We start from the raw sequence: 16943 nt of genomic DNA on the forward strand, positions 1-16943 counted from the left end.
GTCTTCGCTTTCGTGGACCAGTCTGGGAAGAGCCTGCGGGACTGCCCTCTCAAGCGTCCACTTTGGGTGGTTATGCCACGAGGTCATGAGGACCAGGGGACTTGCCTGCAACAGATAGACATACTAGTCTTAATTCACCTGTGACCAGAGACCTTCACAAGTTAGTCAAGACCCAGCAATGGTGCGGTCTTGGCGAGCATGATCTTGAGGAGTGAAGATGGATGAGGGCAAAAGGGTCCCGAGGGGATTCAGTGACAGTCGTGCTCTGATAGTCCAAGTGTACAAAAAGACCGAGCAAAGGGTTCCTTCCGACCTCTGTCTGCTTGTGACATTCATGCTCAGAAAATGAGGTGAAGCGATTAAGTCGGGGTTTGGCCGAAGGAGGGACGATATTTGGAGTTTTGGTTGAAGGGTCTTTGCAAGTTACGGCCAACCACGAGGTGAGGATGGGGATTGTAGATGTGTGGTGATATGTCCGCAGTTCGGTCGAAGCGCACCTACTCCGTAGACGACGACGACGACGACGATTACGACTCCACTTCTCTTAAAGCGACTCAATGAGGCGATGCGTCGTGCATGGTGTTTCTTGTTTCCTGCAGGCTGGTGGGCACAGGAGCGTTGGATGGTGTCTCACACAGCCGAAAAGGGAGCGAGTTGCAACCTGTGAGTCTGGGAACCAGTGAGGAGGAGTTGCGAATGCCACGGCGGTGGCAGCCGCGGCAGGCCTTCTCCGGATGCGCACAACAGGCGAGAAGGGGGGGGGGGGCATTGCCCTGGGCCAGCCCAGCGGTGAGAGCGGGCCGCATATTTGTTTGAGAGATCATGGCCGAGAGGGCGCACTCCGGAGGCTAGAATCTATTTACAGACTACTTTTGATGCTGACGAGGTGGGAACTTTCGGAGAATGAGGAATGAGGGGCCAACGGCGCAGTGGGCGAGGGGGCAAAGCCAAGAATGTTCCGAAGCGTTGTGCGGCGTGCCGGGGTTGAGAAGTTTCGCGATGACTTCTTGGTAGTATCCGCAGACAGGAGAAATAAACTCGAGATAGATTAATTCAATGGAGGGGTTGAGGACGCACGCACCTAATCTGGCCTGACTTGGTCGTCGCCCTTATCCAGCACGGCCAGCCATGATTCATCTACACGTATATTCGTTTACGTATGTGGGATGCCATGGATGGGAGAGGACTATTACTTAAGTGGTGCTTTGGATACGCAGGTACGTCAGATATAGCCCAAGTATCTCGGGTTTATTGCGCATATATTGCGTCTATGGCGGTGATGCTCTGCCGCTTCTGCTGCATGACGCCAGACACACACGGGGCATGGATATTGAAGAATCGGTGGTTGCTGGAGACGGAGAGGTGTCGTTCCGACTTTTCTTCGACATGCAACGGTCCATAAACAAAAAGGGAGGGTCGGGTCACACCCGAACAATGGCGAGAAGAGCTCTGGCATTCGTACTATCGTAGTCATTCGTGAGGTGGTACACGGTAAGGTAAGGTACGCAGCTGATGGAATTCGACAAAGCATGGAAAATGCCACTGGGAAGATTCTGGCTCAAGGCGGGCACGTACCCTCAGGTGAAGTGTTCCCTTTCCCAGTTGGATGCGCTGCGACGGGAAGGCCCCACACCACGGTGTCTTGCAGCAGTTGCGGTGTTTCCAAGGCAGGCCGCAGTTGGCCGATTCGGCGCCACAGACGAGACTTATGCAGGGGTAACGGTAGGTACGTAGCTACGTATCCACGACACTTATCCACGACACTTGACCTTCACACTACCTTTAGGTAAGGTAAGGTAGGCAGTGACTACCTCTATTACCAGTCACCAGCAATCAAGCTGAGAACTACCGATAAGCTTGTCAGTTGTAGCGCAAGTCGACGATGGTTCTGGCATGTCTGGCATGTCTGGCATGAGATTCCAAGTGAACCAAGGAAAACAAGGTGTGGAGGGGCCGCCAACCAACGTGTTTAGGGTTAGACTATCATAGGCAGACCGCAGACGGAACGGTCAACGGTGAACCCAACCAGCCCAATGAAGAATGGAGAGTTGACGGATACACAGCAAAAGAGATGATTCTCTAGGTATTCGTAGACACTACTGAAGTGACCGATCAATGGACAGCAAACTTGTCAGCCGGTAGTGGTTACTAGTGAGGCTGGGGACCCCTGGTCTGGAACGTGCCTGGGGCTGCTTGGAGGCGGGTTCTCGTGCTTCAGGTGTGTTACAGACAGGGGGGTCGCCGTTTTTGGACTGGACACTACATCTCTTCCTCTTCCTCCCTCGCCCAATCCCATTCCTCTCTCTCTCCCATTCCACTCCCATACACACAATGTTCACGCTTCACAGCCGTTGTTGGGGAACGTTCAAGTCTCTCAAGGTCAGACCCCATCCCTGCAGCATCGGTTCCCATCTTGATGCGCCTATGCTCCTACTCTCGTCATGATTCGTCCATCAATACCCGGGTCCCAGCGCTGCAGCAACTACATCCTGTCACTCTCTTCCCAAAGGAACCTTCTCAGACACGGCCACCAATGCCCGTTGGATCAATCCCGCGATGCGCCCGAGAAAGAGATGTGTGTGAGAGGAGAGATCCATCAAACATTGATCAATCCTTCCATGCTGCGACAGACACCATCAATGCCCGTGCTTTGCTGCTGCTGGTACTGCCGCTTCTCGTGAGGCTCTCTGCCCTCCTGCTGTCATGAGAAGAGAGTCCGTTCCACGAGTCGGGTTAACCGTCAAGTCGAGTCAAACAACTGGCTTGAGGGAGACTGCGTCTAGAATCGTACTAGTGTAAGGATACCAAGGACGCAAAGCCATCTCTCAAGTTCCTGCTCTTGCGACTTGCGGCATGCCTTGCATTTGCAGCTGCAGCGGCTACAGACTTGCATGCCCGTCCTCGGCGCCCTGTGATGGGTTTAGTACCTTACTTGGGTTTGGTAACTTTGGTATGGCCTGGTCTGGAGTCTGTTCTGGTCTAGTTCTGCCTCTGGCCCATTCATGGTCTAGGGTCTGTCACTTCGGTCGTCCTCGATTAGAGTAAGGAGACGTACCCGAAGTAACGCTGTCGCTCGGCGCCTACCGCCCTTCTCCTCCTCCTCCTCCTCCTTCTTCTCCTCTCCGTACGAATAGGTACTCCTCATCCTCTTCCTACCGTAAGGTACGGATACTCTCTGTACGGAAAGTCTGTACGGCCCACGGATAACCCTACTCCCTCAACGGTGCTCACCTCCCCCGGCTGATGGGATAACACACATCAGTCCTCGATACCACAGTACACACGCCTGTGGTCCATGCTATATCGTGTAACACGCAAGTGCCTGCTTGCATGTTGCAAACTGGTGCCCGTCTCTGTTTGTGAGAGGTCCAGCAAGAGGTGTGTGTGGTCCCTGTCCCGCACGATCGGAGAGACATCCCGCGAGCCTCAGTCAAGACTCAGACCCTGCCGTACCAGTCCAAACCGGTCCATACCAAACCACACCCGACCAGGCCCTGGCTGGTCTCTCTTAGTCTTCCCTACCATACCTAACCATAACCTTGCCCGACCATACCTTACCCTGCCATACCCTCCTTTAGTCTCTTACACTCCCTTTACCCCGATCACCCTCCTCGTCTTCTTCCTTACCACCACCACCTTCGATTCTTTCCGTAACACCCTTCTCACACCTTTTCGACTTTTCACCTTCTTCGTCTCCCAACTAGCTTGGTGATTGCATCTTTTCTATTCTCAGCGTCTTGTTTCTTCGCTTCGCCTCGATACCGAGAACGACGACTTCGACGACTTTCATCTTCGACGACAGTCTCATCCTTTCAGACTGTCTGCGCGCAGCGTTTACTGGCTTACACGTATTCGTCCATCGAATAACCTACTTTCTCACGGCTCTCTCGCCGTTTATGCTTCAGAAGGAACCGGTTCCTAATGAGCTTTTGCGAATCGACCTAGATGGCCGGCTAGGCTTCTCCTAGTATCAGTCTATTTTCTTCAACCCGTCTCGGGGCCCTTGTTCGATTCTCGAAACTCTTCAGTTTTTTGCGACTGGAATCGCAACATATTGCAGCAATGTCGAGTCCAAATCGGAACGCGAACCTCCCGGATGGGGCTTTCATCACGACTTTCAATGGCAAGAGGTGTACGGCGAGGCCGAGGAATGGGAATAAGTCAAAGTCCAACAACCAGCAACGTGCCTCGACGAGTACGTCTCACTCGACATCGACAACACACTCGACGACAAGATCGACACCACCTCCGCAAGTGAGCTCATCACCGCCGCCGCCTCCAGCAGTAGCTACTCTTGCTCCTGCCCCTCCGCCTCCGCCTCCTCCACCACCGCAAACAACACCACCGCCGCCGCCGCCACCACCAGCTGTTTTGACAACTAGTTCAGCGAGTACGACGAGCTCCTCATTACCTCCTCCTCCTCCTCCTCCTCCCCCTCCCCCTCCTCCAGTAGTGAATACTCCCTCTTCAATACCACTGCCTCTACAGCAGACACAAGCGCCGCCTGCTCCAGTCGTATCGAGCCCTCCTCCACCTCCGCCGCCGCCGGTTCCAGCAGTATCAACGTCTTCTTCTTCTCAGCCTCCAATCGTTGACGCTGAACCGCCGGCGACGATTCCCACTTTTCAAAATATTCCCAACATTCCTGTGCAGAGTTCTCCTCCTACTCCCGCCCAGATCTTCCCCCCCGCCTCATCTTCTTCTTCCTCAATACCTGCCCCAGTCGTGTTGCCACCCGTTCCAGTAACCAGCCAGACTGATGCCAACGCAGTCCCAACACCAACTCCTTCTCAAGCGCCCCCCGCGTTTTTCAGCGAAGCCAGCCCATCACCCTCACCCACGAGCAGCGCGGGAGCAGGCGCTGGCGCTATCTCGCCTTCGCCGCCCCTGAATCCAGGCACTGCCGCAGGCGAGGCAGGGACAGGGAACGATGCTCCCACGACCAGCCAAGTTCCTGCTTCGAGCAGCAGATCTGGAGGCGTGGCTACTCCTGTCGTGATTGCGTCGAGTGTTGTTGGTGCTGTGGCGGTGATTGGCTTGTTTGGATTCCTGCTTTGGTTCTGGCGGAAGAGGTTGCTGAAGAAGCGTCGGAGCACGCTTCTCACCCCGTTGTCCACGGATCCCAGCTTCAGGGAAAAGTCTTCGTATGTCATTGACAGAGGATCTTTGGGACCAACACCACGCTCAGCGAAGCTCAAGGCCGCGCTTGGCTACAACTTTCAAAGGTTCCGCGGCCAGTTTGGCGGATTGGTCTCACGTAACCGGGATAGCAGCTCGACAAACGACCGCACTCAGTTTATGAATATCTCCCAGCACAGCCGAAACAGCTCGTCTCTATCAAACCATGGTGGACCACGAGACGTCGTGACGACAAAGGATCGAGTCAAGGACTGGTGGGAACGGTTGACGGCTGATATGAAATTCAACTGGCGACTCCGCGGCGACAGGAATGTCGAAAAGGACCCGTTCGCCTCAGCTCGCAACATGAGCGATAGGAAAGCGGCCGCGCCCGGACAGCCCGACTTCTTGACGCTCTTGGGCATGGACGACAGGGAGGTTGAACGGGAAGCTCAGAGGAGGCGAGTGAGCCGGAACCAAGGCAGCGCCGGCTCCGCCGATCACTTCCTCGGCGGCCTGGGACTCAACTTTGACAACGCTTCCGCCGACCCCTTTTCTGATATCAACGCGCTGCCTCACAACTCGGCAAAGCCAGCACCGCTCGCCGTGGCCAACCCGGGCAACGGCAACGGCAACAACCCCTTCTCTGATGCCAATGCCATATCAGCACCCGCCGCCGCAAGAAAACCGTCGTCGACATACGTCGCTGACGTTCGCCGGTCAAGAGGAACATCCGTTGGCGGCGGTACAACCAGGCCCCCTAGCGGCTCAACCTACTCTCCGCGCCTGGACTCCATGTACCGAGACTCGATGCAAAGCGTCGAGAGCTTTGCGACAAGGCGTAACAAGTTCCGATCTGATCCGTTTGATCTGGAAAGACCCGAACTCCTGAGCAGCAGTCTCGGTAGCAGTAGCGGTGGCCGGCTGACGCAGGCCAGCAGCAACTACAGCCAGGGCGGCGGCGCACCTCGTGTACCGGGCAATGCTCACACGCGTGCGGATAGCTTCAGCTCGAAATACAGCAGTGGTGTGAGCATGGACGGCTGGAGTGATCCAGGACCAGACGTCGGGCCCTCGAGCGGACCTGGTTATCGCACCGAGGGCGCCGAGAGCCCGGTTGCGGGGTACAGATCCGGAGAGCAAAAGAAGAATGTCGTGAGGAGGCCCAGCGGAGGAAGCCAGAACAGCGTCGGCAAGGCGTTGTGAAGGGGGAGGAGGATTCCATCATCATGTATTACCAAAGCATCTTTCACTACTTGTATAAACGTTGGAGACGAAGAGGGTTGAGAGGGTTGACAGGGATGGGGTCAATCACCAGAAGAAGGGAACGATTTTCACGCGATATGGGAGGGGTATTTGAAGAACAACCACGGCGGTTGATATGGATTTGAGAGATTGAGATGAGAGGGTATGATGACGGATACCAACCAAAAATGAAGGGACCCTTTTTATACTATTCGGGGACCGGTTATGGTGTATTTGGTGTTTTGAGGAGACGGGACCACGACGCCCGTGTTCCTATTTACTGAGCTCTTTTTTTTCGTTCTTGTTTCTCTTCCTTCTCACGAAGCAAAAGTCAAGCCTTCTTGACCATGAGACACTCCAAATTCTTTTCCCGCCTCCCGAACCAGCTTCTTATAAGCGCGGGCTTGCGACGGCGGGAGGGAACAGCACCAAAGCCTGTTCCACTGTAATGGTTTTGTTAGATGAATCCTACAAAGTGAAAACTTAGCCCATGAAATGAGTGCGTTCAAAGTGATATTCGTAACATGACTACTGTGACACTATTAATTCCTGTTGGTGATTGTGAGGCATCAGCAGTGCCCGCGTGTGCCCATTTCATCAAGTAATGCTAGGGTAAGATGACATGAATGGCTGCGACTTGTACGTAACCGGAGACGAGACCGGCCGTCCGGGCGCCCGGCCGGGGGTGGCCGGCAGGAAAAAGAAGCATGAATCTGGGACGCAAATGGGGCCATGATGATACAGAGTACAGATACCTACTGCTTAGTCTGATTACGACTGATAAGGAAAGATTGGGGTCCCGTGATGAACAGCTGGCAGGAAGTGGCGGCGGCCAGCTGCACCGTTAGTCGCGAACCCTTGTCGAATCACACCACTTGCACTTCCCGTCCCGAGAGACATCTGTCATAGTTACGTACCTACCTACCTTACCGTCTGAATATCTGCCAGATATTACGTAAGGTAGGTAGCTATACAGTTAGACATGTGGTGCTGACACATGGAAAGAGAGCAGCCAAAGTCAAGGAACAACAACGTGAAGCAACCTCGCCGAGCCTTGGGTAGGATTAGTTACGTGCTCCGTACCGATGCATACCTTAGGTATGTACGGAGTATTACAGGCCAAACACCTACCTAATTACCCCTCATTTAGCGGCGTCCACTCAGCGTCGACAGCTCCCCAACGACGTCAAGCCGGGGGCAAGCCAATGCACCGTGCCCGTACACACCACACCGAGGTAGCTTGGGCGTTACGTCAAAGTGTCAATCCACTGCTGTCTACCTGCCTTGGGTGATTGGGTAGCGGGCCTAGGTATCCGTACAGCTCAAGGTAAGGTATCCAAAGGTAAAGGAAGAAGGGAAAGAACAGTTATCTACTGCCCGTCTTTGCACAGAGAAATCCAATCTCGAACTAGCAACAACTGGCCTACTTATCGCGACTTGAACAGAAACTCACTCCTCCCGTCGCCAATTCCCAATAAACGACCCCGCCACATGAACGAACTGGAACTTCTCCCCGTCTACTCTTCCCCATCCTAGCAACCTTACCTATCTACAAATACTTCCACATATCTCCAGAACTCGGTGTGTATCCGCCGGACCAACCCAGTCTCTTCTGCGGCGGGACCGATCCGAACTCACCGCCGTTGGCCGAAAGCTAAAAGTTGCACCGGCGACCAGCCCCGTTGTCCAACGACCCAGCTTACTCTCGGATTACCCTACTCAACCTCCTACCGGCCACTTCCACTCGCCTTGCCTAATCAACACGACACCAAGTCAAACAGCCCAAGCCAGCCAGCCAGCCCATCTTGCTTTTTTCTTTCTTTTTTGCTCACCCACTACCGCCCCTTGTAAAACCACTGTCGTTCTCGTTCAGCACATACCCTTAGCCTGGAGAGGAAGAAAGAGAAAGAGAGACACAGAGAGACTCGCACCCCCGCCGCCTCAACTACTCTCACATAGCGCCCATCTACTCGATGATAAGCCCCTGTCCGACCACCGTAGTCGACCTGTTCCCATATATGCCACGCTATCTTCTCCACGCCCACCCTTGAAAACCGGACCTAGCCACCCCACCACGTCCGACCACCCACTGCCGGCCCTCGACATCATATGCTGGCTTGACCCGGACGTCAAGACAGAAGAGATGGCTTACCAGAGTCCTCCAGAAACACCATCCTCCTCCGGCGCACACACGCCAACCCACTCCTCCTCCACCGCACCGTCGTTATCGAACTCTGTCATCACAACAATGTGGTCCGGTCTAATACGCCGCTTCTCCTCCGACATCCCAGAGTCGTACGGCCACAACGGACACCCGCACGAGCCTTCACACCTCTCCCACGCGCATACCGAGCCCGCCGGCGGTAGTGGGGGCTTCCAGGATGGCATCAACGGCGTCTTCTTTCCCAGTCAACAACCCATTCGAACCGCGAGCCCATTCCGTCCGCCGCCTCTCGACCCCATTGTCCTGCATGGCTACAAGGAGAGCACCTCGCAGAGTGCCCGGCTGCTGAGTCACGGCGTGGCCGAGGAGATTCGCATCATGCTTCCAGAGAGACTGAGGATCAAGGAGGACTGGAGGTTGATATACAGCTTGGAGCAGGACGGCGCCAGCCTGGCAACACTATACCAAAAGGCTGCCGAGTTCCAGGGGCGGCCCCGAATTGGGTTTGTTCTAGTCGTGAGGGACGATCTAGGCGGCGTAAGTGAAACCCTCTCCTCTGAACTGCACCTGTCTTTGCGAGTCCATATCACAAAAACTCCAGTGACTTTGTCACCGTGGCCAAAAAAAGGTCTCGATGTTTGCAATAAGCTAACCCCTCCTCTCCTCCATGACCAGACTTTCGGCGCATACCTCTCCGAATACCCACACCCCGCGTCCAAATACTTTGGCAACGGCGAATGCTTCCTCTGGCGCGCCTCAACCCTCACCCCGCTCCCGCCACCGCCCTCCGCCAACACGACGAACCTGACACGCATCACTACGGTCGCCAGCCCGACACGCTCGACCTTTGGCGACCGCAACAACGCGCCATCCCCGGCGCCGAGCGAGTCTATCCGCTTCAAGGCGTTTCCCTACTCGGGCATCAACGACTACTACATCAACTGCGAGACGGGCTTCCTCAGCGTCGGCGCCGGTGACGGGCACTACGGCCTCTGGCTCGACGATAGCCTCGACCGCGGACACAGCGGGCGCAGCCACACCTTTGGCAACGAGCCTCTGAGCGACGAGGGAGAAAAGTTTGGCGTGCTGGGTGTGGAGCTTTGGGTGCTTGGTGCCTGAAAGATGGTGACTGCCAGAGAATAGAATCAGAAAAAGAGAAAGATTCCCCTCCGCCCAAAGTTGACGGAGACGGGCCTGGCATGATTGCCTACAGGTACAGGCCGCCGGAACAACAGTACGCTGATGTACGCAGCATGATCACGGAAGAGACCGCGGACGCTCGTGTTTCTCTGTGGCACAACGGGGCGAGATGGAAACATGCCAAAAAAAACAAAAAGAAGAAGACAGATACACCACACATATATACGACTGGGACTTGGGACTGGAAACTAGGCGTTGGAACAAAGGGGGCGTAAAGGCGAAGGTTGTTTGCGAAAAACGGCCGACAGCAATTTTCTGCGGTAATTCCATGTCAATAATGATGCCACGAGAAGCGACATACGGATACAAAACCTGTGCTTTCTTCTAAGGATTGGAACGAGCCGACCAGGGGGCAAACACCGTCAGTGTTGCCGCCATCTATCTGCTCTGGGAATGCGCGATCGACTTTCACCGTGAAGCCAACTCTCGTTACGGGGAGGGAAGAAGAGAAAGCTGACTGGACTGGACTGGACTGGACTCTCACGGACAACACGAGGATTGCAAAGACTTTTTTTTTTTTTTTTTTTTCGATTTTAACAATACCCCCTCCAACTTTAAAGATTCATTATCTTTAATAACATTCCTTTTTCTAGATGACGGAGCCGTTGTCCCCAAGTTTCATCTTTTCCACTTGATGCTCTCTGTCTCTCTCTCTCTCTTCTCCTCTCAACCAGAACTTCACCGAGTCCCCCTCCCCCCGACGGCTGGATCTCCTGTGCCTTTGGAATCTTTGCACACACGACTACAGCTGACATTGAAATCACAACGTTCCGGGCCATGGTGAGCTAACCAATATCAGTCCATCGAAAAGCAATTGCGGCTCCTCCGAGAGTAACAGCCAAAGTAACATGGAGAGATGGCTATTTACCCTTCAAAGCTTCCATTGACAATCCTGTAGCGAAGAATTTCTACTCTCGACCATTATCACACTTCTTTCTCCCCAATCTTTGGGTCATCCTCCCTTACGCTTCCTGTTATTGACCAATGCTCTTGAGCGCTCAATTGCTGTTAAACCCCTGCTGATTGAATAGCTTCGATCAGGTCAGCCCAATACCGACAATCCACGTTTCTGAGATGTATGGTAACTTAACTTTGTAACGTGCTGTGATTTCTCTTGTCCTTCATCAATCCGTCAAGTTTACATCACTGACGTCGTCAACACCTCTTGGTCCTGGGACGGGTGGCTGGAGATTTCCATACGGTTGGGCTCACGGAAAGTCAAGCAAGTTTAGCAACGGAAGAGGAGAGGAAATTAGACGAGAAAGTATTTGCCTATCCATCATTCACTCGACTGATTCTAGTCGAATCTGATTCGCCTCACATATGTTCCTTTGTATCTCCCAATCACCACGGGCTGCACGGCCTTGATTCTCCTATCCGTCCCGCATGGTTTGTCTATAATCGCTTTGCCCACCCTCAGACTCAGCAGCGTCGCTGTGGTTTTCTCGTTGTCATCGTCCCGCAGGATCATGTCTCTCTGACCCACCATGCACCTGCTGTGGACCGTGTTTTTCTCTTTGGCTTGCTTCTGTTCTTGCTTGGATACCCTGCGACATCGCTCACCGCATGATCTCCTGGTAGATCAACTGCTTCAATTGCTCCTTGCTCAGGTTGTCCTTGTGCTTGTCAAAGTCGAAGAACTCCTCGGGAATGGGTGGCGCAGTAGGCTCATCATCCGGGTCGTGGTACGGCTCGAGGTAGGGGTGCTTAAGGGCGTCCTCCACAGTGATGCGCTTGACAGGGTTGAAAGCGAGGAGCTTCTCGAGAAGGTCGAGAGCCAAGTCGGACGTCTTGGGGAACAGGGTGCGGAACGGAACCTTCTTCTTGAAGGGAAGCGAGCGAATGTACTCTCTCGCGCGGCGGGACTTGATGCCGTAGTAGTCTTCCATCGTCGGGGTACCAAGAACGTCCAAAATCAGAGTGAGCTGGTGGTGGTCTGTCATATGTCTGGTTAGCTTTGTACCTTGGATTAGGCCACATTAGGGTCCAACTCACAGTCCTTGCCGGGGAACAGAGGCTTTCCGCTCAGCATCTCGGCGAGAATACAGCCAACGGACCATACATCAATGGCCTTGGTGTACTCCTTGAACGTCAACATAATCTCGGGAGCACGGTACCAACGAGTGGCGACGTATTCCGTCATGAAACCCGAGTTGTCCTCCTGGGATGCAGCAGAACGCGCCAGACCAAAGTCACAGACTTTCAGATCGCAGTTGGCGTTCAGAAGCAGGTTGGAGGGCTTCAAATCACGGTGAAGGACGTTGGCGGAGTGCATCGCCTTGAGAGCACGAAGGGTTTGGTAGATAAAGTATTGGCAGTGGTCGTCGGACAGGTCTTGGGTTCGAATGACACGGTGCATGTCCGTCTCCATGAGTTCCTGTAGAGAAAGGCATTAGTATACGGCCCGTTCCCATGGGTATGGCACCTTGGGAGGCTTTGCTCACTTGGATGAGGTAAACCTCGTTGAATGTCTCATAGCTGCGGGGCTTCTGGATGTCGAGGATAGAGATGATGTTCTCATGGTTGAAGTATCTAAGAAGCTTCATCTCACGCAGAGTTCTCAGACAGAACATGGAGTGGTCGAAAGGTGTGATCTTCTTGATGGCGACCTTCTGGCCAGAAGGCTTGTGTATCGCCGAGCTATAGAGTGTCCAGTTAGCAATCCGCTATTTCTTGAATTGCGGTTAAAACGGTAGATAACGCACCAGACGACTCCGTATGCACCCTCGCCGACGACATCCTGAATGTCGTACTGCTCGCTGACGTTGAACGAGATCTTTCGGGAGCCCGAAGCGTTGGGGGGATTCGCGCGCGACATTGTGAGCGAAGTGCGACGATGGTGTCGATGTGGAGAGGAAGTTGTCGGAGCAGTTGGCCGACGGAGTAATACCACACAGGCGGGTCCTCGCGAACGAGATGCAACCTTGGGCGGAGAAAAAAAAAGGGGGGATGAGGGAGAGAATTAAGTCGTCCTAATAAGGCCGTCTTGCAGAACCACAATTGCCTGGTTTGCGCGGTGGTTCAGGAAGGAGGCGAAAGGATTCCGGTATTTGGTTCTGCGGGGGGTATAATTATTGGCGGGCAGGCCTTTTGTGACTTGTCGAAAGGAAGGGTGGGATCGACCGACGGCGGCTATCAAAAAAATGATGGGCGTCGCAGACACACACACACAAAGCTTGAGGTCGCAAACCGGCGGTACTTTGTTCTTTGGTTGGGTTGGAAGAAAGAACACGCAACCAGGTCGGTCCAGTCAATGAACAGACAACAGGCAGATCGGCTGTAGAGTATCTCGAGAGGGGGGAAGGATGGGACAGAGAGATGCGGACGGGAGGGTGGAAGGGGACGAGTGTCGTCGGAGGTTCGAAAGTGGGCGAGGGCCGTGTTTCTTGGGTCCGCTCGGGCCTTGGGTGCTGGGTGAGGTCCGCTTGTCACAGGCCGGGATCGTGTTTGGATTTCTTGCCAACGTCTCGGATGTCGGTCACTCTTTCGTTTTTCTTTTCGTCGAGTACCACAAAATGGTTGTGGTTGTTGATGAGTGTGTGTATTGTGGTCTTTGCTCGATAGCAGAGACGTACGTATGTGTGTGCGTGTGTGTGTGAGAGGAAGGTAAATTGTCGGTTGAGGACGGGGTGAGTGTGATGGATGGATTGCAAGTATCCGGACTTGAGAGGGCTGCTTTAGGCGGGAACTGCAGGCTGAGAATTGGTGTTAGCTGAATCGTGTTAGCTGGAAGGAGCTCCAACGGGTCAAGTGACAGAACAGGCAGGTATCCCGGGATGCGCAAGGTTAAGCAAGGTGAGGAGGCACTGGGGAGGGTCCTGAACCAGAACCAGCTGGGTCATCGGTCGGGTACGGATAAAGGACCGCAAGACCCAGGAACTGAACTCAGGTCCAAGCCAGGTTTGCAAGAGACAAAGCAGTTCTGATCAGCGCAGCGCAGACTCAGAGCAGGGCACCTAGAAGAGAGCAGAGAAGGAGCAACCGCATACAGACAGACGAGCGGGAGGGTGGTGTCCGGACCTATTCTCTATGCCTTCTTCCGTGGCTTCTCGAAAAGCAATCGATCTCCCGGGAGAGTTTGGTGCGACAGCCAGGTGCAGCGCAGACAAGCTTCCAGAAGATGAGCGATAGCAAAGCGCGAAGCACAGAGAAAAGGAAGCCCGCGTGGTTTGGAAGGTGAGGAGCAGCAAGAGAGGGTGCTGGTGAGGTGAGGGCAAGTGGGTTGCGGGTCGCGACGCAACGAAACGAGGCAAAAGGTAAGGGGAACGGGCGATGAACCGAGCACCCCCTGCGACTGCGACGGGACTTCAGACGAGATACGTCGAAGATGCGCAAAGGAGGGACAAAACACCACGAGGCAGGCGGGCCCGGAAGAGAACAACGCGGTTGAGCTTCACGAACTCCTGGACCGGGGCCGAGGAGTGTATAGCTGCTTCCGCTTGGGTGCGTTTTTCCCTCTCTCTCTCTCTCTCTCTCTCTCTCTCTCTCTCGCGCGCGCGCGCGCTCTGTGGTTCTCTCTTGGGAGTGGCCTACCTAGATAGATGTGTCTGCCGGTATGATGTCGGGGATGAGACCATGAGGGAAGGCGAGACGAAGGGGAGAAGAGCAAGTACGGCCAGGGGAAGTTGAGTTGCTGGACAGGAAGAGGGAGTAAAGAATGGAGAATGGCAGTGAGGTCGCCAAGGACTGCGGCGACGACGATCTCAGGATGGTGCCGGACGGTTGACGGGGTATGGAATGCAAATACCCAGCTGGAGACAGGAGGAGGACAAAGACTCAGAGCAAAGTATACGTACCAGAGACCTGCGACGAAGCGAGAATATGCGAAGTGGCTACAGAGGTAGGTGAGGCCAGGTCAGATCAGATCGGGTCGGCATGAAGTTGAGGTAAATTGACCCTCGATGTTCTGGTGGAAGAAAGTCAAGGTGAAAGGAGGGGGGGGCGAAGAGTGAGAGTGAGAGTGAGAGTGAAAGAAGGTGGTGAGGCGGCTGTGAGGCTGGAGAAGGAGGAGGAGAAGGAAATGTCGCAAACGTGTGATGGTCAAGCTAAGGGTAATAAAGTGAGGTGACGGGTGGAATGAGTGCGGCAAGGGGATGGGAATTTGTCTACCTACTGTGTATGGAGTACTGTGGTAACTTGTAAGGTATCCGTAGGTAGGTCAGATAGGTAATCTTACCCCGCTGCAGATTTGTCTTTGTAGAGATGTCACAGTGTCTTGTCTCTCGATGTGATGTGGTGGATAAGTAGGCAGGCGGGCGTCTAATGAGGCCTTGACCCAGAGTCGTTGGTCAGGCTTTATTTAGTTCGAGGTGTTATCACCTGCGTGTGTTTCTGGTTTGTCTTCCACCAACAGTCGAGAAAGACGATAAAAGAGAAGTGTGATGGGTGAGGCACGGCAGGTAGGTAAGGTATTCCGTAGATACCTTACATTGCGAGACTGGAAGAGAGACTTGGGAATGGGATCGAGACAGGCGGCGCAAGCGGAGGAGAGGGGGATGGGGAGGGGGAGGGGGTCCAAAGGAGGGGGAGATAGCGGGACCTGACCCTGGGCTAGCTGGTGGTGTCGGTAAGGTAAGGTAGGTTGGTTCCTGAGGATGGTAGCGGGTCTAACAATGGAAGAGGGACAAAGTATCCTGTCTTGAGAACCAACCAAGTCCAAAGCACTCGAGAACGTTTGCAAGCCTACCTTACCTTAGGTAAGGTAAGGTATATAGGTACTTTACTTCAGGTACAATTGGTGCTAGACAGATACCTGCCCTTCGGCCACGACCCTACACACAGGCTACGGGTATCTATGTATCACGAACCATTACTTGTCAGATCTGATGGATTGCGCAATTCGGGGCGGGAATACAGTACGGAGTACGGAGGAAGGTACGGATACCTACCTACTCATGCTCTTATCCACCATTTATTTCCCGGTAGGAAGCACCAGACCTGTGGACGCCAAAGGGGAGGTGCCCAGCGGCAGTCAAGTTAACCTAAGGTACCTTACAGATGGGAGTATCTAAGGTAAGTACAGAGCACTGTGAGACTGCGAGAGGTACCTGCTATACACATCTGCATGTATGGATACCTGAGCTTGAGCCCACCTAGTGACGCCAATCCAGGTCAAGATACCTTTACTTGGAAACGTGCTTGCTTCAGGAAACCCCCAATCCCCCCCCGCGCCCCGGGTAAGGGCCACTTAGAAGTCAGACCCAACTCGTCCATTAACATCGCACCTGTCTTTTGAGCCGGGGTCCAAGTAATGGGAAACACGCGAGGCCGTTTCTGCAACCTGGGGCCAACCGCATCCTGTACTCCGTACTCCGTACCCAATACCCAGTTCCCAGTACCTTACCGCATACCGTTGTATCCATGAATACCCAAGTTTTCCTCATTCCTCCTCTTGGTTCCAATGTCCCAAGGTACACGACGTCTTTGACAACATTTACCACCTTAACCTTTGCCTCCATCAAGCATGCCAAACTACAAACAAAATTGACGTCAATGGACCTGTTCTAGCCGAAAATACAATGAATCAGGACCGCTGACTGATAGATGAATGATCTACCTCTCTTACTCAAGGAACCCCAACCTGTTTCCATATGCGACGGGAGAGGGAGCTTCAAAAACTCGCTGTCAGGGCTATCCCAGTATCACCACCGAGCCGATTGCTGAGCAGACGAAAGAAAGAGAAAAGCCAACGTGGAACCTGCCCGGCCACCGGAATCAGAGTGGGCCATTACAATGAGACCGCGCCTCGAGGAAGAAGGACAACCCTCGATACGAAAAATATGAGACCAACGTCAACGTCTCACCAACGTCAACGTCTCACCAACGGACACAGCCTACGCCACACTCATCCAAGTACCTATCCATAGTCGCCCTTGCGCGTCTATTCTCGTACACTTCGTACACAACCGCGAGGGAAGGGGAAGAAGACCAGACTGACTATCCGCGCCTTAGACTTTCCGATCAACTACTAGGCCGCGTCCGTTCAAGGACTAATTAATCTCTGATTCAGATAAAGTCTAGGCAAGCTCCGCCCCTCCCGCCGACCCGTCAGCCCGAGAGCAGTCAAAAACAATCCGAACTTGAACCTTGAATCACCGTAGCATCGAACCAAAGGTCTCACGATGACAACAGAAATGCCCCCGTGTGGATCCCTCCTAGTCTCTAGGAACTGGAAACAGTCAAAGTCTAGAACAAAACAAAGCCTCAGATAGACGAT

The 16943-nt window shown here is 53.9% G+C and overlaps 3 protein-coding genes across 3 annotated transcripts; 2 read left to right on the plus strand and 1 right to left on the minus strand.

Annotated features, from left to right (window-relative positions):
- Nucleotides 1–4388: 4388 nt before the first annotated feature.
- BDP55DRAFT_564272 (uncharacterized protein) lies at nt 4389–6324 on the plus strand (the record flags this gene model as incomplete). Its single annotated transcript, XM_060570317.1, has 2 exons — nt 4389–4590; nt 4745–6324. Coding segments are annotated over 2 exons (1782 nt in total), but the record flags the coding sequence as incomplete, so codon positions are not given.
- A 1757-nt stretch (nt 6325–8081) lies between these two features.
- Nucleotides 8082–9822, plus strand: BDP55DRAFT_373757 (uncharacterized protein). Its single transcript, XM_060567117.1, has 2 exons — nt 8082–9064; nt 9203–9822. The coding sequence occupies exons 1-2, from the start codon at nt 8507–8509 to the stop codon at nt 9644–9646; spliced, it is 1002 nt and encodes a 333-aa protein (XP_060423632.1). The 5' UTR covers nt 8082–8506; the 3' UTR covers nt 9647–9822.
- Nucleotides 9823–11286: 1464 nt separating this feature from the next.
- On the minus strand, nt 11287–12545 carry BDP55DRAFT_733826 (mitogen-activated protein kinase; the record flags this gene model as incomplete). The annotated part of the gene is made up of 4 exons (XM_060580142.1): nt 11287–11663; nt 11723–12104; nt 12172–12367; nt 12433–12545. The coding sequence occupies 4 exons, from the start codon at nt 12543–12545 to the stop codon at nt 11287–11289; spliced, it is 1068 nt and encodes a 355-aa protein (XP_060423633.1).
- Nucleotides 12546–16943: the final 4398 nt, after the last annotated feature.

This window comes from Colletotrichum godetiae, assembly GCF_030913485.1.
Source record: "Colletotrichum godetiae strain CBS 193.32 chromosome Unknown BDP55scaffold_68, whole genome shotgun sequence".
Taxonomy (NCBI): domain Eukaryota; kingdom Fungi; phylum Ascomycota; class Sordariomycetes; order Glomerellales; family Glomerellaceae; genus Colletotrichum; species Colletotrichum godetiae.